This window comes from Oncorhynchus kisutch, linkage group LG15, assembly GCF_002021735.2.
Source record: "Oncorhynchus kisutch isolate 150728-3 linkage group LG15, Okis_V2, whole genome shotgun sequence".
In the NCBI taxonomy this organism is placed as follows: domain Eukaryota; kingdom Metazoa; phylum Chordata; class Actinopteri; order Salmoniformes; family Salmonidae; genus Oncorhynchus; species Oncorhynchus kisutch.
The window spans coordinates 24,987,332-25,011,831 of NC_034188.2; the positions used below are offsets into that span (position 1 = coordinate 24,987,332).

Genomic DNA, 24,500 nt, shown 5'->3' on the forward strand with positions numbered 1-24,500 from the left:
ACTAAAGTACCTATTAGAACATCCAATAGTCAAAGGTATAGGAAATACAAATAGTATAGAGAGAAATAGTTGACGCGTCATAATTCCTATAATAACTACAATCTAAAACTTCTTAACTGGGAATATTGAACCACCAGCTTTCATATGTTCATATGTTCTGAGCAAGGAACTTAACATTAGCTTTTTTACATGGCACATATTACAATTTTACTTTCTTCTCCAACACTGTGTTTTTGCATTATTTAAACCAAATTGAGCATGTTTCATTATTTATTTGAGACTAAATAGATTTTATTTATGCATTATATTAAGTTAAAGTATTCATTCAGTAATGTTTTAAATGTCATTATTACATATATGTAATAATATTTATATATATATATTAAAATTAGCCAATTAATCAGTATCAGCTTTTTTTGGTCCTCCAATAATCGGTATTGGCGTTGAAAAATCATAACCGGTCAACCTCTGGTTCTGGCTCGTGGTGGCCCAACGAATAACCACAGGAGGTTGCTGAGTGGAGGGCGGCTAAAAAATAATGGCTGGAATGGAGTGAATGTGCTTTATAGTTCCATTCCATTGATAATATTCCATCCATTACTATGCACCCGTCCTCCCCAATTAAGGCGACACCAGCCGCCTGTGCCCAATGCCCTATTAAAGGCCCAGTGCAGTCAAAATTGTGATTGACCCGTATTTTATATTTCCACACTTTGAGGTTGGAATAATACTGTGAAATTGAGAATGCCCTTTTAGTGTAAGAACTGTTTGACCAGGTAAATTAGTTGATAGACCAATAAGAGTTGTCTGCCAATAACAGCTAGTTTTCAATTTTCCCCTCCCACTCAGACCACTCCCAGCAGAATTATTGCTTGAGGAATTGCTCTAAATTGCTATTTGTTTATTTTTGACCATTTTCATTCCAGACATTCACAGTAAGGTACCTAATTGTTACCCAGAAATGATTTGAAAAAGAGGCTGCATTGGGCCTTTAAAACACTTTATGTTGGTGTTTCCTTTATCTTGGCAGTTACCTGAATGTAGTGATTGAATGTTGATAAACACCCTGAAACATTTAAAGAAATTAACCCCATAAATGGTCAGCTAAACACTGCAGTTCTTATTATGTACACCATCATATTGTTAAGCAATCCTCCCCTCCCAAAATGAAAGAGAAAATTGGTTCCGGTTGTCAAAATATCATTCTTTATTTCATCACAGGATTTTATGTAACAGTTTCTTGAACATGGATTTAACTGGTTAAAGGCAGATGGTGTTTTCCGGTGTCTGAGTTTATGCTGCTTCCTCCCCTGTTGCCCCATCAAATATTTGAGGTTTGTTGGGATTATGTCTGACCAGCCAATCTGCCAACCAAGTCTTCGGGGGGGAAAACCCCCCCACAAATAACTGAATTAGTTGATTCAGATGAAAAAAAGCAAATGTAACGTGTACTAATGTTCATGGTGCATATTTGAATGCCCACATTTCTCATTCCACCCTGATACTTACAAAGGGGTCGACAGGCTTCTGTTTGCAGAGCTCAGTGAGTCCGCTGAGCAGCGTGGGGCTCACAAACCTGCCCAGGTAGTCTTTGGCTGCCTCTCCCATGGGGATGGGCTCGATCACAGCTGGACAAAGAGAGGGAGGGACCAACACACAGGTGTATCAGAGAGGAAATCAAAAGGGTATAACACACACTGAGCAGAGAGGAAACCCCCTCCAACTTCTATATAACTGTTGTACTGTCTGTGTGTGTGTATGACAATCCATGCACTATAACTCAGGTTGTCATTGTCAGTGTAAGAACTTGTATTAAATGGACTACCTTCGATAAAATAAAAGTAATCACAGGTGCTGAAGAAAAGTAAATATTCAATGTGTGTGTGTGTGTTTAACTCACAGTTGGGAAACATGAACTTGATCTCTCTCTCGGCTGAGGAGAACGAGTCGCTGCCGTGCACTGCATTCCTCAGGTCAGAGGTGCCGTACTTGGCTCGCAGACTTGGGGAGAGATACAAGATGCACATGTTAGCTTACAGTAGAAGTGCTGAGTCATACAGGGAACACATACAGTATTGTGTAGTACACATACAGTATTGATCGAGCACATGTACAATCACTCTGTACTGGTATGCATATATGCAGTCAGTAGGCATTAGTAATAAAATAGCTAGGCCTACCAGTATTTGAACTGGATGGACAACATTTTTAAGAGCATTGGACCAGTAACCAAAAGGTTGCTGGTTTAAATCCCAGAGCAGACTAGATGGAAAATCTGTCACTGTGCCCTTGAGCAATGCAGCTACTTGCAGCTCTGACCTATCTGTACAATCCTCTTCCTTCTGACTCACCATTCTGGGTGAGTCTCCCTGGCCTTGGTGCAGTTAACAGGTCCTATGATGGTCTTCCAGTGGGCGATAGCCTGGTCTCTGGCCAGAGCCAGGGCGATGATGGGTCCAGAGCTCATGAAGGCTGTTAGGCTGGGGAAGAACAGCTTCCCATACTGCTCAGCATAGAAGTCACTGCACTGCTCCGGACTCAGCTGCAGCTTTCGTTTCTGTCAAAGAGCAGTTACAGACACACATTGTCACATACAGCAATGAATGACAAGTGTACACGGCAGACGTTGACCCTGCATGATCACGACTGGGGATCTACCTAACACACCACACCCAGTAATCCATTCAATCAAGTTTGTTTTGCCCAAGTCCTCCATCTATGCCCTTTGGCTGATTACTCTTTTCTACTCATTTTCAATAGTAACCTCTGCTCTGGCCAGAGGAAGAGTACCCAAGAGAGAAAGTACACCCTCTTTGTATTTACACATTGAGTCACACAAACTGTTTGCCAGCTGGATGGTCACTGCATGTCTCAAACAGTTAACACCAACCTGTAAAATTGTGAACCCAGATCGGAGAATGATGTCCTCAATCTCCTCAGCTTGGTGTATAGCATCAGGTTTGATCAACGCGAGAGTTCTCTCCACATAAATCCGAGGAGAATGCATCTGATTCTTTGGAGTTTCATAATCCATAACGTTAGCGCTTGTAAACAATCTTGACAAAATCAAAACATGGATAGGGGACGTTGGAATTAACTTGAACACCTTGCAATAGCTGGATTTGAATCTGTTAAAGGTCAAATCAAAACATTGTTTATTGTCTGAAGCTGACAGTCTGGTTAGTTGTAGCCGAACCAGGCCCAACGCAAGATGGCGCCATTATTCATTTTAAAATGACAAACGACGTAATAGTAACAGCGTCATCTTGCGGTCGGTTGGGCTAGGTTTGGATCAATGTCAAAACCTGGCAGTCTGATGCTAACGTTAGCTAGCCAATTTAGCTACATACCGTATGTTAAATTCTAAATGGGATAAGGACGCTTGGCAAGTTAACAAGCGCTCAAAGCAGAAACATCAGCCTGAGGAGAAAAAAGTTAACCATGTTAAATATTTTTACAAAAAAAACAACCCTGCTTGATATACAAACCTTTTCAGAGGCAAGTTAATTCACATCGACGTCTTTCGCATTGTTGCTAGGATACCAGGATACCCTTCTACGGGAAAGGATTTGGACAACTTTCACAAGTCCGTGGAGAAACAAGCCATGTCTAGACTTGACAGTTCATGCAGTTTAATATTCGGAGTTCTATCATGGAATTCCGAACGCGCCATGCATCTACACTTAAGTGTCCGGATTCCCTTCTCCTGCGCTATATTCAAAATACCAATATGTATTCTGCAAACGGCAGAACAGGCAAAATATGCTAAACAACTGATGGCAGTAGCCAACTAACCCAGCAAGTAGCTCTAAAGAGATAGCAAACTGGTTAGCAAAACTCCAGCCAAACAAAATAGTTTTTCTAAATACTAGCGAGCATGATGCCAGCAAACAACTTCCTCACAGGTAGGTATTTCCTAACATTATGAACAGGTGCCCCGTTCCAAGTTCGAGACAGGTGGGAGGAGTGCTGATGACATAGCCAACTGCATGCGTTTCTGGTAGGCAGAATGCCCAGATCACCTCCGGAAGTGGTCAGCCAGATCTGAACACAGACCACAAAGCGACTTGTGCGTCTAGACCAGTCTTTTCAATGTGATCTTAGAATTCTGATAGCCTAAGTCGCATGTCAGTGTAAAGCATAGACATGACCAAAGGCTCAGCATAACTACCATGAATGTGTGGATAGTGACCAGTGATTTATACAGCATTTACAGTAAGAAGTTTGACAAAATGAGCCAGATGAAGTTACCAATCTTATGAACTATATCCCAGGTTGTCCAAATTTGTTGCAGCCAATACAGAACCAAATACCAGTTATTACAAAATATAAACATGCCTGCATCAAATTGTACAAACGATTTCAACAAAGTTAATTTAAAACTGTATTTTATTCATCACTGAATCTGTGAAAAGGTCCTTATCGGGTTCCGATGGTAACCTGCCACACTCGGATCAGGTTATCGGTGTAGCCAGCAAACAGTGTCTGTTGAGAGATAAAAAACTATGAAAATGCAAAACTAAAAAGATATGAAAATTAATCAAGAGTATGCGTTTTTAACAATTCCAAGTGTTAAAGGGGCATGAATATGTAGTCGTTCCTGTACCCATCATTATTGCAGGACTTGTCGTCAGAGCCTAAGCTCAGGCAAGAAATGTCACTTTATAATCACAGGGCAAGGCTAAAAAGAAATCCAACTGACACAGCTTTCTAAGAACAGAAGAAACATGGCCCTGTTCTAGAAGTCCACCCAGGGTTCTAATAAAGTTCTGTGGGATGTGATGCAAATTGACATATCATACCTGTCCGTCAGCAGACCAGGCCAGAGAGGTGCACTGTGGGGGCTCGGCCTTGCTGTTGGTGCTGATCACCTCCTGTCTTAGCTCATCCACAATGATCTTACCCTCCAGATCCTGAAGGGAGGGGAGATTAACATGACAACAGGATTGATGGAGGCATGGGTTTGGACCAACTCCTATTTAAATGACGTGAACATGGTAATCACATTTTCAGATCCGAAAATCCAGATGTTACAGAAATGACAGTTAGAAGAGCTCAGAAACAGCCTCTTTATCATCATAGACATAAGATGGCATTGGAATTTCCATCATCACCCCATGACAAAGTATGAATAGAGACAACACCAAACTCTTTATCTATGCATAATCACTTTACCCCTACCTACATGTACAAATTACCTTGACTAACCTGTACTCCCACACATCAACTCAGTACTCCTGTACATAGCCTCATTAGTGTTAGTTTATTTAGGAAACATTTTCTTAACCAACAATGCAGTTAAGAATATAGAGTTATGGGCTTGTAAATAAGCATTTCATGCTAAGGTCTATCTATACCTGTTGTATTCGGCACACGTGACAAATACAATTAGATTTGAACAGCACCATCAGTGCTGATGTGTTCTGGGAGTTGGAGTCTTACCCAGATCTTGATGCTTGGGCCGGTGGCGGCGCAGAGCCAGTATCGGTTGGGGCTGAAGCAGAGGGCGTTGATGTTGTCACCACTATCTAGGGTGTACAGGTGCTTGCCCTCATTGAGGTCCCACAGCATGGCCTGACCGTCCTATAGGAGGAGAGAATGGGGCTCAGGGTCAAAGGTCTGCCAAACAGAAGGTGCAAATTAAACATGCATGCTAGCTTTAAATGGTAACTGACATGCAATCAAGTATTGAGTCCATGGTCATTCATTGGGGAGACACGCCATCAACAAGAGCCCTAAATTACAAATCTCAGTGGACAGGTGTGAATGAACTCTCGAAAGTGCTGGTTTCGTTCAGAAACAGCCTCTTTATCATCATAGTGAAACAGAGAAAGAGAATCCATCATTACTTTGAAACCAGCACATTTCTCTCGGCTACTTCTCAATTACTCCAATTCATACCACTGAACGGTGCATCAATTTAACCTGGTCACATTGACCAAGCAAGGGTAGAACTGTTGGTGAACTGTTTAAATCTATATTGTAATAGTAAATATTGGTAAAATGCTTTCATCATACCTTTCCACCAGAAGCGCAGAGGGAGCCATCGGGAGAGACGGTCACTGTGTTCAGGTAGCCAGTGTGGCCAATGTGGTTAGTCTTCAGCTTACAGTTGGCCAGGTTCCACACCTAGAAACAGAAAGGGGTGGGGGAGACCGCATGTCAGGGTACATTAAGGGAAATGTAGTCTAGGTGTTTCAACCATTAAGTGTTACAAACATTGGATGAATGTGCAGTCTAGGTCCAGTACCCATCATCATTGCAGGACTTGTCAGATCCGAGGCTCAGGTGATAAAACTTGACATCGTAGTCATAGGGCAAAAAAAGCACTATTTATCCATAAAGCTTGATTTTACTACATCTACAGCAACCAAATCCCTCCTTAAGTACCTAAAAATCTCAGCTTAGTTCAATAAGGAACGCATCCCACTATCCTAGTGAGTCACAAGTGATGTACACGGTCGTCTGTACCTTGACCATCTTGTCCCAACCACAGGATACAATGATGGGGTTGCTGCTGTTGGGGGAGAAACGCACGCAGGACACCCACTCAGAGTGACTCTCATCCTGGATGGTGTACTTGCAGACTCCAAGGGTGTTCCACAGCTTGATGGTCTTGTCCCGGGAACCAGACACGATCTGGCGGTTGTCAGCAGAGAAAGCCACGCTCAGGACGTCCTTGGTGTGACCCACAAAGCGGCGGGTGGTGGTACCACTGGAAGGTAGAGGACAGTTGTGTAAAGGCCCATGCTACAGATGACTAATAACATCTAAATGGTGTTGTTCAGGTCAACACTAGAGAAACCAAGGCAGCACATTACATACATACACATATAGCCATGTCTAATCTTTCACAGGTAAGAGCAGGTTGCGTTCAGAAACAGCCTCTTTATCATCACAGAGATACAGTTGGCATTGGAAGTTTCATCACCACGTTGGAACCAGCATTTTGACTCTCCATCTACCTACGGAGGGTTTTGTTCCAACTCTGCAGTGACAAATTATAAACTAATCCTGGTCTATAGTTTAGACCAAAATCATTTGAATCAGTGGTTAAACAGCAACTAGAACAACTGCCTGCACACAATGTAGCCCTCAGGGACAGGAATGACCCATGTGTTGTTCAGGGAAAACCCTAAATGAAGTTGAACCATCACCCCACCAACCCTCCCGTCTCTAGACTTACGTGGTGAGGTCCCACAGACGGAGGGTTCCATCCCAGGACCCAGACAGAGCGAACTGTCCGTCCGAGGAGATGACAACGTCACTCACAAAGTGAGAGTGTCCCTTTAGGGCACGTTGGGGGATGCCATAGTTGGTCTCATCACGGGTCAACTTCCACATGATGATAGACTTGTCTGGAAAAAAAATAAAAAATAATGTTGATTAAATATTTAAATTCATTAAACGGGAGCGAAAACAGTTGAACAGGGGTTAGTGTCTTTAGAGGTAGTGTTGTTATTTTCAAAACTATAGGTAGGCCTAACTAGTTGGCTAACGTAACAGGATGTTGACAGACGCAGCAAGCGCATAACCATTTCAAATTGTACTACTAGGTAACGTTAGCCATGTATGAAAAGCTAGCCAAGTAGATACCTAGCCAGCCGACTACCGGTATGTTGCCTTCACTGACAGCCACGTAAATTCATACAAGTTTCAATCAGGAACATGTCATCGGTTTCTATGTTAGTTACAATTAGAATAGCAGGTCTAGAAACGCAGGTTTCATAAAATGGTCTCCTGAACATTTTTGCCACTTGGCGGTGCACGTGGATGTCAGCAAAGTTGACGTTTGCTGCCAAGGGCTAGCTAGCTAGTAGTCGGACGGAAAACTTAGTTGGAGAGCAGTTTATCCACAAGCCATCATGTTTTTGAAGCACAACTTGCTTAGTACAATGTACCGCCTAGATTAATCTCACTTTATATGACTCAGACTGTTCAAGCAGTCGCGACTACACATCAATTTAAACAACCCAAGGCTAACATGCTAGGTGTTAGCCATATTGTCGTCCATCGTAGCGGGCGGAGAAGCGCTTACCTCGGGATGCAGACAGAATCATATCAGGAAACTGAGGGGTAGTGGCGATCTGGGTGACCCAACCATTATGCCCCTTTAGGGTCCCCCTTACTGTCATCTGCTCGGTCATTTTGGCGACGTTTTAGTGTGCCTTTTTTAAGGATGGATTTAGATTAGTTTGAGGGCTAGGTTTCCCTAGATCCTCTCACATTTAGGCACAGAGAAAGAGGAAGTTCTGACCCGGATGCAGAACATTTGAGGGGTCGATCGCGCGAAGAGTACACTGGGAGAACAGTTCCAACCCCTTCCTGCCCGTGTGCTGATTTGAGTTTTTACCTGGATTGTACTGTTCATGTGAAAAAGTAGTATAATAATATTATTTGCAAGGTTGAAGAGACCATTACAAAGCTATAATTTAAAGCATATAGTCAATGTTTTTACATATCAAATCACATGAAATGTATGCATTTATCCTTTTTTTAATAACACATCATTTGAATAGGTAGAAATCATTGAAAGTAGCAATCTTGATATGGATGGTGATAATCCCAAAAAGTGATCCCAAAAATGTATTACAGTTACATAAATGTAAAGGCTGTAAAGGTGTGACATGAAATAGGCAATCAGCAACTATCAGGGCTCAACAGTGAGACCATTTTACTTGTGTATGCCAAAAATATTTTTAGGAGTACCAGTGTGCCTAGAAACTTTAAAGATGATTTAATAACTCAAATAGTTGTCAATGTGCTCCTAAATTTCCTTGTGTGTGCCTACATTTTTCAATTTAGGCGGACATGCTCCTCCTTTTAAAAAAGGTCATGTTAGAGTCATGGTTATTAGTAGGCCTAATGATTGCAGTTAGAATGTGTTATGGTCCTCTGCTCTGAATAATGTAGTAGTCCTATAATTTCTTAATGCAAAATACATATTCCTCCTAATTATAAACCTATATAGCCTACTTCTATAGCAAAAGGAGGGTAACTGAACTGATCAATGTGGAGACAGTCAGCCTTTGTGAGATTATTAAATAACTTCTAGTTCTGAGATTTCATTGGAATATAATTGCAGAAAATGGTTTAGAACAAATGACCAGAAGATATTCAAGAAGGTAACAGTATATTTTACAGAGTTTATTTCAGTCTACATGTTGAGTTGACCAGATTTGGAATAATAAAGAGATAACGATAGCGGTGACAAAAATAGCTTAATTATTTTACGACCAAATACACAACCAAATTAACAAACTCTAATTCATCTAATAATTTTTATGAAACACGCCAAACTGTCCTCAGACATTGTGTCAATAATGGATGGCAAATATTCCTTAAAAAAATAAAAACTGATGATATCTGCCAAAGAAATAAACACATGTAATATTGCAGAGAAACATCAGTTTGTTAAAGGGCAATTCCACCACATTTCAACCTTATTCATTATCTCCAGTACCATATCAGTGTCTACATATGTGAAAACAGTGTGTTTCTATGATATGTGGTTACAAAGACTCCCTGGAGTCAAAATACATCTGTTTAAGCTAGATATATCTTTTTTTTTTACAGGTGCTTAAAAGAAGAAAGGTGAAAAAAGAAAGATGAGAAGAAAGGTGCTCTGTGATATTAAAAGTAGGATTAAAAGTTTAAAAAACATGTGATTTTCAAAACCTGCAATGAATTCGTAGCCCGAGAGGGTATTTTCTTGCTCCCTACACCGCAGCGAATCTCATAGTGTTTGAATATCATTGTTTTTAAAATGTGTCATCGGGCAGACATTTTTTGCTTTATATTTTTTTCTACAAAATGTAGAAATGCGGTGTTTTCACATATGTAGACACTGGCATTGTGCTGGAGATAATGAACATTAGGTTGAAAAGCGCTGGAATTGCACTTTAAGGAAGGCACATTGCTGCATACAGTATGTCCAATACTAAATTACCTTTATGGAAGGCACATTGCTGCATACAGTATGTCCAATACTAAATTACCTTTATGGAAGGCACATTGCTGCATACAGTAGGTCCAATACTAAATTACCTTTAAGGTGGGCACATTGCTGCATACAGTAGGTCCAATACTAAATTACCTTTAAGGTAGGCACATTGCTGCATACAGTATGTCCAATACTAAATTACCTTTATGGAAGGCACGTTGCTGCATACAGTATGTCCAATACTAAATTACCTTTATGGAAGGCACATTGCTGCATACAGTATGTCCAATACTAAATTACCTTTATGGAAGGCACATTGCTGCATACAGTATGTCCAATACTAAATTACCTTTATGGAAGGCACATTGCTGCATACAGTATGTCCAATACTAAATTACCTTTATGGAAGGCACATGGCTGCATACAGTATGTCCAATACTAAATTACCTTTAAGGTAGGCACATTGCTGCATACAGTATGTCCAATACTAAATTACCTTTATGGAAGACACGTTGCTGCATACAGTATGTCCAATACTAAATTACCTTTAAGGTAGGCACATTGCTGCATACAGTATGTTCAATACTAAATTACCTTTAAGGTAGGCACATTGCTGCATACAGTATGCCCAATACTAAATGAGAATGAAAAAGGAAACAAATATGATTGATCACCACATCCCAGTTGGAAATAACACATTGTGAATGAAAATTCTGAAACTTGTGCATTAGTAAAGTACAATATAATGAAAGAATTGCTTATTAACTTCCATAGTCATACATTTCATAGCATAAATGTAGTATAATGAAACTCACAAGTTATAAGCTCCTTATATCAGTCATGTGCTGTTGACATTGAAATGGTGTGTGTGTGTATGTGTATGTGTATGTGTATGTGTATGTGTATGTGTATGTGTATGTGTATGTGTGTGTAGGGTTGATAAGGAACCATACAAGAAGACAAAACACAGAGTGATCGAGCACCAAGAAGATAGATCTCCAAAAGACAATCCATAAAGTTAGAAAGAAAAATGTAAATCAGAATAAAACCGTCAAATGAAAACAGATCAAAATCTGTCTTTCATGATGTGATAATGTATAACAAAACAAGTAGGTATAGTTCAACCAACAATGACTTCCTTTTTGTCAAGGTGTGCCAATGTGTATCAATGAATACAACTATTGTTAAATCAATGACTTTGGGTACATTATTGTACTTCAGTCCGAATGTACTAAACTCATTGGCTAAGAAAAACAAACAAACAAACAATAACATTTTATGTCAGCAGCAAGAATCCATACTGTTGTTCAGAAAACAGCATTTCATCTAAATGTGTTTAGCTAAGGTTAAGTGATAATCCTTCAATATACTTCAAAACTGTACTGTCAACACTGTCAGAAAATACTGATGTGATATTTCTAATTGACTTATGTCTGATAAAAGCCAAATTAATCACAAAATGACTTCATATTCAAACCGTTTGTTCAACTTCATTGATAGAATACTGCACATTTGGGAATACTGCACATTTGGGAATACTGCACATTTGGGAATACTGCAAATTGCTCCAGTTCTGAATTTGAATTTAACACAATGAACTCAGTATATTATACAAACACGTCCATGCACAGGAATGCAAATGTAACTCAACTAGAATAAAATAAAACATCACACTTGCTATCACTGCCAGTAAACCACACGTAATTGGAAAGACTGTTAGAGACTTAAAGATTTCTCTTCGCAAACGACATACCTCAGTAACTTATTGCCTTAGTGTGCTGGTATGGGAGAGGTTTTCATGATGCTATATAATGCTGTGACTTGTGTTGATCATGCATTTAATTAAATGGAAACACAAAATAAAAGATGTCATAAATACACTTTCATCATATCCACAGAATTGTATTACTACTACCACTATTATTATTATTATTATGTGACATCATAGGTAAACCCTTGCCTCTGTAGCCCAGAACCAACAGTGAGTGTGATGAAAACCACAACTACAATTTATGGGTGAGATCACTTCAAGTGAAAGTGGTAATGCAGTGTTCTGTGTCGCCCTCTCCTGGTGTGTTTCCATAACACAGGATCTCAGTATTCCGAATAGAACTGAATGGCACAGAACCGTTCCGTCACTCTCTAGAGGTTGTCTGTCCTTTGTGCCCTCATGTCTGTCTGTCTCTCCCGCGTCTTCTCTCTGTCCTCCAGACCTGCTCTCCCCTCAGGGCTGAGAGAGAGTGAGACATTTGCGTTTGAGCTTCTGTCTCCTCCTTTCAAAAACAGAGAGAGGAGAAGAGAGCACTGACTACACTCCTCTATCTATCACACCAGGAGGTCTGTCCATCCATGGGATCGAGCACGGTGGAGCAAGCACACACCCCCAGGCAGCAACAGGGCCAGGCAGCAACAGGGCCAGGCAGCAACAGGGTCAGGCAGCAACAGGGTCAGGCACCAACAGCGCCAGGCAGCAACAGGACCAGGCAGCAACAGGGCAGACGATACTCCATTAGTAAGGCAGTCATTACCCACTCTCCCTATTCATCAACCCTCCAGCAACACGTGTGTCTGTCCGTCCATCCGCCCATCAGTCTGTCTGTCTGTTAGGTTAGGAGTCTGTTTGCTCCTATATTTCTCATACCCAATGTTGCTCCAAGATGGCTGTGTTCCATTTACTACATTTTACTTCACATCTAAACTCTAGGTGTACAAAAAATATCTGTATCGATAGACATGTCCAGTCTGGTTAATACTATTGACTCAAAATAAAAGAAAGAAGAAGCTCAATATATTATATAAAACGTTTCCATAAAAAGGCAAAAAAGAACAAAAAAGCAATGTACTATTCAGTTGCAATATATACCATATCAATATGTACAGTGGCCACGCTTGTTATTAGTCATCACTGCAAGAGAAGGAAAGCAGGGATTATAGTGGGGGTCAAGGTCAAGAGGTCACAGATCAAGAACAACACAAAGGTTACTAACGTTAGCAAAGTCACTAGGGCTCTATAATACATGCTTTGTACTTACTCCTAATCATACTCATAAGAGGATTATTATATAACATACGTGTTATAATCATACCCCAACCATATTTATTTATTGGGCTTAATACATGCTAATTGGTACAGTAAAATAATCTGAATTAGGGGATGATCATTGCATTGTTCACTGTTTATCTTGAAATTCTGGTTTGATTGACAATGTTCTCTCATCATATTGCATGTGGTTGCAAATGAATGTACTACATATTACTCAGGCAGGTATTAATGAATGTACTATATACTACTCAGGCAGGTATTAATGAATGTACTATATACTACTCAGGCAGGTATTAATGAATGTACTATATACTACTCAGGCAGGTATTAATGAATGTACTATATACTACTCAGGCAGGTATTAATGAATGTACTACATACTACTCAGGCAGGTATTAATGAATGTACTATATACTACTCAGGCAGGTATTAATGAATGTACTATATACTACTCAGGCAGGTATTAATGAATGTACTACATACTACTCAGGCATGTATTAATGAATGTACTACATACTACTCAGGCAGGAATTAATGAATGTGCTACATACTAGTCTGGCATGTATTAATGAATGTACTACATATTACTCAGGCAGGTATTAATGAATATAGTACATATTACTCAGGCAGGTATTAATGAATGTACTACATAGTACTCAGGCAGGTATTAATGAATGTACTACATACTACTCAGGCAGGTATTAATGAATGTAGTACATATTACTCAGGCAGGTATTAATGAATGTAGTACATATTACTCAGGCAGGTATTAATGAATGTACTACATATTACTCAGGCAGGTATTAATGAATGTAGTACATATTACTCAGGCAGGTATTAATGAATGTACTACATAGTACTCAGGCAGGTATTAATGAATGTACTACATACTACTCAGGCATGTATTAATGAACATGCTACATATTACTCAGGCAGGTATTAATGAATGTACTATATACTACTCAGACAGGTATTAATGAATGTACTACATACTACTCAGGCAGGTATTAATGAATGTACTGCATACTACTCAGGCAGGTATTAATTAACGTACTACATATTACTCAGGCAGGTATTAATGAATGTACTATATACTACTCAGGCAGGTATTAATTAACGTACTACATATTACTCAGGCAGGTATTAATGAATGTACTACATACTACTCAGGCAGGTATTAATGAATGTACTACATACTACTCAGGCAGGTATTAATGAATGTACTACATACTACTCAGGCAGGTATTAATGAATGTACTGCATATTACTCAGGCAGGTATTAATGAATGTACTGCATATTACTCAGGCAGGTATTAAGCCACACTGGACATTCAAATCCCCACTCACCTTGTGCCAACATCCTGGTATGGGCAGTCCATCTTGCCCCTAGTGGTAACAGAACAAGGGAGGGGTGGTTAGTGGTGCAGTTTCATGTCATGTGGAGTGAAAACACCAAAGAACTTTACCATACCACATGCAGTCAGCACACTGACAACCACATCCAGACCACAACACAACTCTGAATCATTTTCATAATAAAACATGCTGATTTTAAGATTCCTGTGACAATCCAGCCTGCTGATGTTAGGAGATTACAGATTTCAGAGAGAAAACACACATGGAACAACAGGCTAAGGGAAACAGTGCATGGGAAAGAGTGACGGAACAGGCAGACACAAAAAAGTTGAAAAGAGGTCGAAAGGTGGGAACAGGGAAAGATACTGTACCAAAGGACAGGGGGGCTCAGGGCCAGAAGGAGGAAGAGGAGGAGGGGTGGACTGTACCCCTTCATCAGAAAGTCCTTTAGTCCCATTAGAACCCTGTCAGCAAGAGCCAACCCACTGTTACACATACTCTGAACATACATCCCTCCCACAGACAGACGAAAACATCCATTGGAAATCATCGAAATAGAGATGAAAAAAACACAAAGTGGTTACATAGTTTATCCAGTCTGGCTCAAATGTCCATACGGTCATGGATGAAAGGTGAAGGTTGACATACCACAGGACAGGGCTGGTCCAGTCCAGGAGGACCCTGCTCCCCCTTCCCGCCCTTCAGACCTCTCTTCCCCATCGTCCCCCGGTCACCCTGCAGAGAGAGAGAAAGAGCGAGAGAGATAGACTCAGTGAGCATAGCCTTGCTATTGAGAGATGCCGCCGTAGGCAGACCTGGCTCTTAAGAGAAGATGGGCTATGTGCACACTGCCCTCAAAATGAGGTGGAAACTGAGCTGCACTTCCTAACCTCCTGCCAAATGTATGACCATATTAGAGACACATATTACACAGATCCACTCAGATTACACAGATCCACAAAGAATTTGAAAACAAACCCAATTTTGATAAACTCCCATATCTACTGGGTGAAATACCACAGTGTGACATCACATCAACAAGATTTGTGACCTGTTACTACAAGGGCAATCAGTGTAAATACAACCCATATTTATGTTGATTTAGTTTCCCTTTTGTACTTTAACTATTTGCACATAATGACATTTGAAATGTCTATTATTTTGGAACTTTTGTGAGTGTAATGTTTACTGTTAATTTTTATTGTTTATTATCTACTTGCTTTGGCAATGTTAACATATGCCCTTAAATTGCCCTTAAATTGAATTGAGAGAGAGAGAGAGAGAGAGAGAGAGAGAGAGAGAGAGAGAGAGAGAGAGAGAGAGAGAGAGAGAGAGAGAGACAGGCAGGCAGGCAGGCAAGTCAGCTAGTAAGTCAGCTAGTTTTGCCATGTAATGGTGCAGCTAACTATTGGAACAACACTATATTTTCAACCCCCAAGTCATTTCCTGCAAACCCCCAACACATTTGTATTATATGACATTTAAGATTTAGATATGATACTTTTTCACAAAGGAGTTTTGGTACAGGCCTAGTGAACACATTTTTCAAGGTAACTTTAGTTACTTATTAAAAACAATATTTCTCTTAATTGTAACTTCCTGTAGCTCAACTTCTTCCAGGGTGAAGTAATTGGTATTTGGTAAACTATATTTTCAGAGTAGATTCCCCAACACAGAGTATTCCCCGTAGGCCTAAAACACCCAATATAACTGATCACAATCATCAAACAAGAAGATTAGATGAATCAGGTTCAAATCCTGGGCCAAGCTGGTATAGTGTAGGTTCAATGACGATATACACTGAGTGTACAAAACATTAGGAACACCTGCTCTTTCCATGACATAGACTGACCAGGTGAATCCAGGTGAAAGCTTTGATCCCTTATTGATGTCACCTGTTAAATCCATTTCAATCGGTGTAGATGAAGGGGAGTAGACAGGTTAAAGATTTATAAGCCTTGAGACTGTTGAGAAATTGATTATGCATGTGTGCCATTCAGAGGGTGAATGGGCAGGACAATATTTAATTGCCTTTGATCGGGGTATGGTAGTAGATGCCAGTTGCACCAGTTTGGGTTAAGAACTGCAACGCTTCTGGGTTTTTTAAACTCAAAGGTTTCCTGACCCCTCCTGTCTCAGCCTCCAGTATTTATGCTGCAGTAGTTTATGTGTCGGGGGGCTAGGGTCAGTTTGTTATATCTGGAGTACTTCTCCTGTCCTATTCGGTGTCCTGTGTGAATTTAAGTGTGCTCTCTCTAATTCTCTCTTTCTTTCTCTCTCTCGGAGGACCTGAGCCCTAGGACCATGCCTCAGGACTACCTGACATGATGACTCCTTGCTGTCCCCAGTCCACCTGGCTGTGCTGCTGCTCCAGTTTCAACTGTTCTGCCTTATTATTATTGGACCATGCTGGTAATTTATGAACATTTGAACATCTTGGCCATGTTCTGTTATAATCTCCACCCGGCACAGCCAGAAGAGGACTGGCCACCCCACATAGCCTGGTTCCTCTCTAGGTTTCTTCCTAGGTTTTGGCCTTTCTAGGGAGTTTTTCCTAGCCACCGTGCTTCTACACCTGCATTGCTTGCTGTTTGGGGTTTTAGGCTGGGTTTCTGTACAGCACTTTGAGATATCAGCTGATGTACGAAGGGCTACATAAATAAATTTGATTTGATTTGATCTGTGTGTATCAAGAATGGTCCACCACCCAAAGACATCCAGTCAACTTGATACAACTGTGGGAAGCATTGGAGTCAACATGGGCCAGCATCCCTGTGGAACCCTTTCAACACCTTGTAGAGGCAATATATTACTTACTATATGCAGTAAAGTTACCTCTATGGCCACAGTCACTGTATTCACTAGCATTAGCTTGAATACATAGCCAGACACTATTCTAAAACATTAGCATTGAGACTTCTGATACTGAATGGACCCCGGGTCTTGTTTGGATGCATAAGCCACCTCAAAGCAGTGATGTTGTTATAGAAACAACTACTGTTTCTTCCACTTTCAGATTCCCAGATGCCACAAATGAGTCGGTCTGAGTGAGGAAATAGCCCCCTATTCCCCATACTATACACCTCCTATAAACAGCCCCCTATACCCCAGACTATACACCTCCTATAAACAGCCCCCGATACCCCATACTATACACCCCTCCGATAAAAACAGACCCCTATAGCCCATACTATACACCCCTCCTATAAAAACAGCCCCCTATACCCCATACTATACACCTCCTATAAACAGCCCCCTATACCCCATACTATACACCCCTCCGATAAAAACAGACCCCTATACCCCATACTATACGCCCCTCCTATAAACAGACCCCTATAGCCCATACTATACACCTCCTATAAACAGCACCCTATACCCCATACTATACACACCTCCTACAAACAGCCCCCTATACCCCATACTATACACCCCTCCTATAAAAACAGCCCCCTATACCCCATACTACACACCCCTCCTATAAACAGACCCCTATACCCCATACTATACACCCCTCCTATAAAAACAGCCCCCTATACCCCATACTACACACCCCTCCTATAAACAGACCCCTATACCCCATACTATACACCCCTCCTATAAAAACAGCCCCCTATACCCCATACTATACACCTCCTATAAACAGCCCCCTATACCCCATACTATACACCCTTCCTATAAAAACAGCCCCCTATACCCCATACTATACACCCCTCCTATAAAAACAGCCCACTATACCCCATACTATACACCCTTCCTATAAAAACAGCCCCCTATACCCCATACTATACACCCCTCCTATAAAAACAGCCCACTATACCCCATACTATACACCTCCTATAAACAGCCCCCTATACCCCATACTATACACCTCCTATAAACAGCCCCCTATAACCCATACTATACACCCCTCCTATAAAACAGACCCCTATACCCCATACTATACACCCCTCCTATAAAAACAGCCCCCTATACCCCATACTATACACCTCCTATAAACAGCCCCCTATACCCCATACTATACACCCTTCCTATAAAAACAGCCCCCTATACCCCATACTATACACCCCTCCTATAAAAACAGCCCCCTATACCCCATACTATACACCTCCTATAAACAGCCCCCTATACCCCATACTATACACCTCCTATAAACAGCCCCCTATACCCCATACCATACACCTCCTATAAACAGCCCCCTATACCCCATACTATACACCTCCTATAACAGTCCCCTATACCCCATACTATACACCTCCTATAAACATCCCCCTATACCCCATACTATACACCTCCTATAAACAGCCCCCTATACCCCAGACTATACACCTCCTATAAACAGTCCCCTATACCCCAGACTATACACCCCTCCTATAAAAACAGCCCCCTATACCCCATACTATACACCTCCTATAAACAGCCCCCTATAACCCATACTATACACCCCTCCTATAAAAACAGACCCCTATAGCCCATACTATACACCCCTCCTATAAAAACAGCCCCCTATACCCCATACTATACACCTCCTATAAACAGCCCCCAATACCCCATACTATACACCCCTCCGATAAAAACAGCCCCCTATACCCCATACTACACACCCCTCCTATAAACAGACCCCTATACCCCATACTATACACCCCTCCTATAAAAACAGCCCCCTATACCCCATACTATACACCTCCTATAAACAGCCCCCTATACCCCATACTATACACCCTTCCTATAAAAACAGCCCCCTATACCCCATACTATACACCCCTCCTATAAAAACAGCCCCCTATACCCCATACTATACACCTCCTATAAACAGCCCCCTATACCCCATTCTATACACCTCCTATAAACAGCCCCCTATACCCCATACCATACACCTCCTATAAACAGCCCCCTATACCCCATACTATACACCTCCTATAAACAGTCCCCTATACCCCATACTATACACCTCCTATAAACATCCCCCTATACCCCATACTATACACCTCCTATAAACAGCCCCCTATACCCCAGACTATACACCTCCTATAAACAGTCCCCTATACCCCAGACTATACACCCCTCCTATAAAAACAGCCACCTATACCCCATACTATACACAAATCCAATAAACAGCCCCCTATACCACATACTATACACCCCTCCTATAAAAACAGCCCCCCTATAGCCCATACTATACACCCCTCCTATAAAAACAGCCCCCTATACCCCATACTATACACCTCCTATAAACAGCCCCCTATACCCCATACTATACACCTCCTATAAACAGCCCCCTATACCCCAGACTATACACCTCCTATAAACAGCCCCCTATAACCCATACTATACACCTCCTATAAACAGCCCCCTATACCCCAGACTATACACCTCCTATAAACAGCCCCCTATAACCCATACTATACACCTCCTATAAACAGACCCCTATACCCCATACTATACACCTCCTATAAACAGCCCCCTATACCCCATATCATACACCTCCTATAAAAACAGCCCCCTATACCCCATACTATACACCTCCTATAAACAGACCCCTATACCCCATACTATATACCTCCTATAAACAGCCCCCTATACCCCATACTATACACCTCCTATAAACAGCCCCATATACCCCATACTATACACCCCTCCTATAAAAACAGCCCCCTATACCCCATACTATACACCCTTCCTATAAAAACAGCCCCCTATACCCCATACTACACACCCCTCCTATAAACAGACCCCTATACCCCATACTATACACCCCTCCTATAAAAACAGCCCCCTATACCCCATACTATACACCTCCTATAAACAGCCCCCTATACCCCATACTATACACCCTTCCTATAAAAACAGCCCCCTATACCCCATACTATACACCCCTCCTATAAAAACAGCCCACTATACCCCATACTATACACCTCCTATAAACAGCCCCCTATACCCCATACTATACACCTCCTATAAACAGCCCCCTATAACCCATTACTATACACCCCTCCTATAAAAACAGACCCCTATAGCCCATACTATACACCCCTCCTATAAAAACAGCCCCCCTATACCCCATACTATACACCTCCTATAAACAGCCCCTATACCCCATACTATACACCCCTCCGATAAAAACAGCCCCCTATACCCCATACTACACACCCCTCCTATAAACAGACCCCTATACCCCATACTATACACCCCTCCTATAAAAACAGCCCCCTATACCCCATACGATACACCTCCTATAAACAGCCCCCTATACCCCATACTATACACCCTTCCTATAAAAACAGCCCCCTATACCCCATACTATACACCCCTCCTATAAAAACAGCCCCCTATACCCCATACTATACACCTCCTATAAACAGCCCCCTATACCCCATACTATACACCTCCTATAAACAGCCCCCTATACCCCATACCATACACCTCCTATAAACAGCCCCCTATACCCCATACTATACACCTCCTATAAACAGTCCCCTATACCCCATACTATACACCTCCTATAAAACATCCCCCTATACCCCATACTATACACCTCCTATAAACAGCCCCCTATACCCCAGACTATACACCTCCTATAAACAGTCCCCTATACCCCAGACTATACACCCCTCCTATAAAAACAGCCACCTATACCCCATACTATACACAAATCCAATAAACAGCCCCCTATACCACATACTATACACCCCTCCTATAAAAACAGCCCCCTATACCCCATACTATACACCCCTCCTATAAAAACAGCCCCCTATACCCCATACTATACACCTCCTATAAACAGCCCCCTATACCCCATACTATACACCTCCTATAAACAGCCCCCTATACCCCAGACTATACACCTCCTATAAACAGCCCCCTATAACCCATACTATACACCTCCTATAAACAGCCCCCTATACCCCAGACTATACACCTCCTATAAACAGCCCCCTATAACCCATACTATACACCTCCTATAAACAGACCCCTATACCCCATACTATACACCTCCTATAAACAGCCCCCTATACCCCATATCATACACCTCCTATAAAAACAGCCCCCTATACCCCATACTATACACCTCCTATAAACAGACCCCTATACCCCATACTATATACCTCCTATAAACAGCCCCCTATACCCCATACTATACACCTCCTATAAACAGCCCCATATACCCCATACTAGACTCCCCTCCTATAAAACAGCCCCCTATACCCCATACTATACACCCCTCCTATAAAAACAGCCCCCTATATCCCATACTATACACCTCCTATAAACAGCCCCTATACCCCATACTATACACCTCCTATAAACAGCCCCCTATACCCCATACTATACACCCCTCCTATAAAAACAGCCCCCTATACCCCATACAATACACCTACTATAAAAACAGCCCCCTATACCCCATGTAAACACCTCCTAGAAACAGCCCCCTATACCCCATACTATACACCTCCTATAAACAGCCCCCTATACCCCATACTATACACCCCTCCGATAAAAACAGCCTCCTATACCCCATACTACACACCCCTCCTATAAACAGACCCCTATACCCCATACTATACACCCCTCCTATAAAAACAGCCCCCTATACCCCATACTATACACCTCCTATAAACAGCCCCCTATACCCCATACTATACACCCTTCCTATAAAAACAGCCCCCTATACCCCATACTATACACCCCTCCTATAAAAACAGCCCCCTATACCCCATACTATACACCTCCTATAAACAGCCCCCTATACCCCATACTATACACCTCCTATAACAGCCCCCTATACCCCATACCATACACCTCCTATAAACAGCCCCCTATACCCCATACTATACACCTCCTATAAACAGTCCCCTATACCCCATACTATACACCTCCTATAAACATCCCCCTATACCCCATACTATACACCTCCTATAAACAGCCCCCTATACCCCAGACTATACACCTCCTATAAACAGTCCCCTATACCCCAGACTATACACCCCTCCTATAAAAACAGCCACCTATACCCCATACTATACACAAATCCAATAAACAGCCCCCTATACCACATACTATACACCCCTCCTATAAAAACAGCCCCCTATACCCCATACTATACACCCCTCCTATAAAAACAGCCCCCTATACCCCATACTATACACCTCCTATAAACAGCCCCCTATACCCCATACTATACACCTCCTATAAACAGCCCCCTATACCCCAGACTATACACCTCCTATAAACAGCCCCCTATAACCCATACTATACACCTCCTATAAACAGCCCCCTATACCCCAGACTATACACCTCCTATAAACAGCCCCCTATAACCCATACTATACACCTCCTATAAACAGACCCCTATACCCCATACTATACACCTCCTATAAACAGCCCCCTATACCCCATATCATACACCTCCTATAAAAACAGCCCCCTATACCCCATACTATACACCTCCTATAAACAGACCCCTATACCCCATACTATATACCTCCTATAAACAGCCCCCTATACCCCATACTATACACCTCCTATAAACAGCCCCCTATACCCCATATCATACACCTCCTATAAAAACAGCCCCCTATACCCCATACTATACACCCCTCCTATAAAAACAGCCCCCTATACCCCATACTATACACCCCTCCTATAAAAACAGCCCCCTATATCCCATACTATACACCTCCTATAAACAGCCCCTATACCCCATACTATACACCTCCTATAAACAGCCCCCTATACCCCATACTATACACCCCTCCTATAAAAACAGCCCCCTATACCCCATAATATACACCCCTCCTATAAACAGCCCCCTATACCCCATACAATACACCTACTATAAAAACAGCCCCCTATACCCCATGTAAACACCTCCTATAAACAGCCCCCTATACCCCATACTATACACCTCCTATAAACAGCCCCCTATACCCCATACTATACACCCCTCCTATAAAAACAGACCCCTATACCCCATACTATACACCTCCTATAAACAGCCCCCTATACCCCATACTATACACCTCCTATAAACAGCACCCTATACCCCATACTATACACACCTCCTACAAACAGCCCCCTATACCCCATACTATACACCCCTCCTATAAAAACAGCCCCCTATACCCCATACTATACGCCCCTCCTATAAACAGTCCCCTATACCCCATACTATACACCCTCCTATAAACAGCCCCCTATACCCCATACTATACACCTCCTATAAAAACAGACCCCTATACCCCATACTAATCACCTCCTATAAACAGCCCCCTATACCCCATACTATACACCTCCTATAAACAGCACCCTATACCCCATACTATACACCCCTCCTATAAAAACAGCCCCCTATACCCCATACTATACGCCCCTCCTATAAACAGTCCCCTATACCCCATACTATACACCCTCCTATAAACAGCCCCCTATACCCCATACTATACACCTCCTATAAAAACAGACCCCTATACCCCATACTAATCACCTCCTATAAACAGCCCCCTATACCCCATACTATACACCTCCTATAAACAGCACCCTATACCCCATACTATACACACCTCCTACAAACAGCCCACCATACCCCATACTATACACCCCTCCTATAAAAACAGCCCCCTATACCCCATACTATACGCCCCTCCTATAAACAGTCCCCTATACCCCATACTATACACCCTCCTATAAACAGCCCCCTATACCCCATACTATACACCTCCTATAAAAACAGACCCCTATACCCCATACTATACACCTCCTATAAACAGCCCCCTATTCCCCATACTATACACCCCTCCTATAAAACAGCCACCTATACCCCAGACTATACACCTCCTATAAACAGCCCCCTATACCCCATACTATACACCTCTCCTATAAAAACAGCCCATATACCCCATACTATACACCCCTCTTATAAAAACAGACCCCTATACCCCATACTATACACCTCCTATAAACAGCCCCCTATACCCCATACTATACACCCCTCCTATAAACAGCTCCCTATACCCCAGACTATACACCTCTCCTATAAAAACAGACCCTTATACCCCAGACTATACACCCCTCCTATAAAAACAGTCCCCTATACCCCATACTATACACACCTCCTACAAACACCCCCCTATACCCCATACTATACACCCCTCCTATAAA

The 24,500-nt window shown here is 41.9% G+C and overlaps 3 protein-coding genes across 10 annotated transcripts in view; all 3 read right to left on the reverse strand.

The window, feature by feature from the left end:
- Nucleotides 1-1,183: 1,183 nt before the first annotated feature.
- On the reverse strand, nucleotides 1,184-4,252 carry nme5 (NME/NM23 family member 5). 4 transcript variants are annotated; one of them, XM_020470962.2, is made up of 6 exons: nucleotides 3,489-4,252; nucleotides 2,891-3,013; nucleotides 2,352-2,557; nucleotides 1,901-2,001; nucleotides 1,510-1,628; nucleotides 1,184-1,377 (listed from the first exon to the last, which is right to left on the reverse strand). In XM_020470962.2, the coding sequence occupies exons 2-6, from the start codon at nucleotides 3,005-3,007 to the stop codon at nucleotides 1,294-1,296; spliced, it is 627 nt and encodes a 208-aa protein (XP_020326551.1). In that variant the 5' UTR covers nucleotides 3,008-3,013; nucleotides 3,489-4,252; the 3' UTR covers nucleotides 1,184-1,293. The 4 variants fall into 4 exon arrangements, with proteins under 4 accessions (XP_020326551.1, XP_020326548.1, XP_020326549.1 ...); XM_020470959.2 differs by having other exon boundaries at nucleotides 2,891-3,056; XM_020470960.2 differs by having other exon boundaries at nucleotides 2,891-3,128.
- Nucleotides 4,253-4,371: 119 nt separating this feature from the next.
- Nucleotides 4,372-8,296, reverse strand: rack1 (receptor for activated C kinase 1). The gene is made up of 7 exons (XM_020470958.2): nucleotides 8,039-8,296; nucleotides 7,187-7,358; nucleotides 6,472-6,715; nucleotides 6,019-6,129; nucleotides 5,443-5,583; nucleotides 4,803-4,913; nucleotides 4,372-4,485 (listed from the first exon to the last, which is right to left on the reverse strand). Exons 1-7 carry the CDS (start codon nucleotides 8,145-8,147, stop codon nucleotides 4,420-4,422), a joined length of 954 nt encoding a protein of 317 aa, XP_020326547.1. The 5' UTR covers nucleotides 8,148-8,296; the 3' UTR covers nucleotides 4,372-4,419.
- Nucleotides 8,297-9,126: 830 nt separating this feature from the next.
- The window catches only part of LOC109878755 (collagen alpha-1(XXIII) chain-like), a 246,472-nt gene continuing 231,098 nt past the window's right edge, over nucleotides 9,127-24,500 (reverse strand). For 4 of the 5 annotated variants that reach the window (XM_031789901.1, XM_031789904.1, XM_031789903.1 and 1 more), the window contains 3 exons: nucleotides 14,991-15,077; nucleotides 14,334-14,372; nucleotides 9,127-12,848 (listed from right to left, as the gene is read on the reverse strand). In XM_031789901.1, coding sequence (XP_031645761.1) covers nucleotides 12,846-12,848; nucleotides 14,334-14,372; nucleotides 14,991-15,077 — 129 coding nt within the window. In that variant the 3' untranslated portion in view covers nucleotides 9,127-12,845. The remainder of the gene's footprint in view (nucleotides 12,849-14,333; nucleotides 14,373-14,990; nucleotides 15,078-24,500) is intronic. The other variant, XM_031789902.1, reaches the window with a different exon arrangement.

Excerpts from the sequence above, each read along its gene's own strand:
- rack1 (XM_020470958.2), bottom strand. The coding sequence starts at position 8,147 with ATGACCGAGCAGATGACAGTAAGGGGGACCCTAAAGGGGCATAATGGT. Across the intron at positions 6,716-7,186 it reads CGTCTGTGGGACCTCACCAC|TGGTACCACCACCCGCCGCT; the intron begins GTAAGTCTAGAG and ends TCTACCTTCCAG. Across the intron at positions 6,130-6,471 it reads GTTGGGACAAGATGGTCAAG|GTGTGGAACCTGGCCAACTG; the intron begins GTACAGACGACC and ends TTCTGTTTCTAG.
- nme5 (XM_020470959.2), bottom strand. The coding sequence starts at position 3,034 with ATGGATTATGAAACTCCAAAGAATCAGATGCATTCTCCTCGGATTTAT. Across the intron at positions 2,558-2,890 it reads CTGGGTTCACAATTTTACAG|AAACGAAAGCTGCAGCTGAG; the intron begins GTTGGTGTTAAC and ends GCTCTTTGACAG. Across the intron at positions 1,629-1,900 it reads CAAGTTCATGTTTCCCAACT|CTGTGATCGAGCCCATCCCC; the intron begins GTGAGTTAAACA and ends CTCTTTGTCCAG.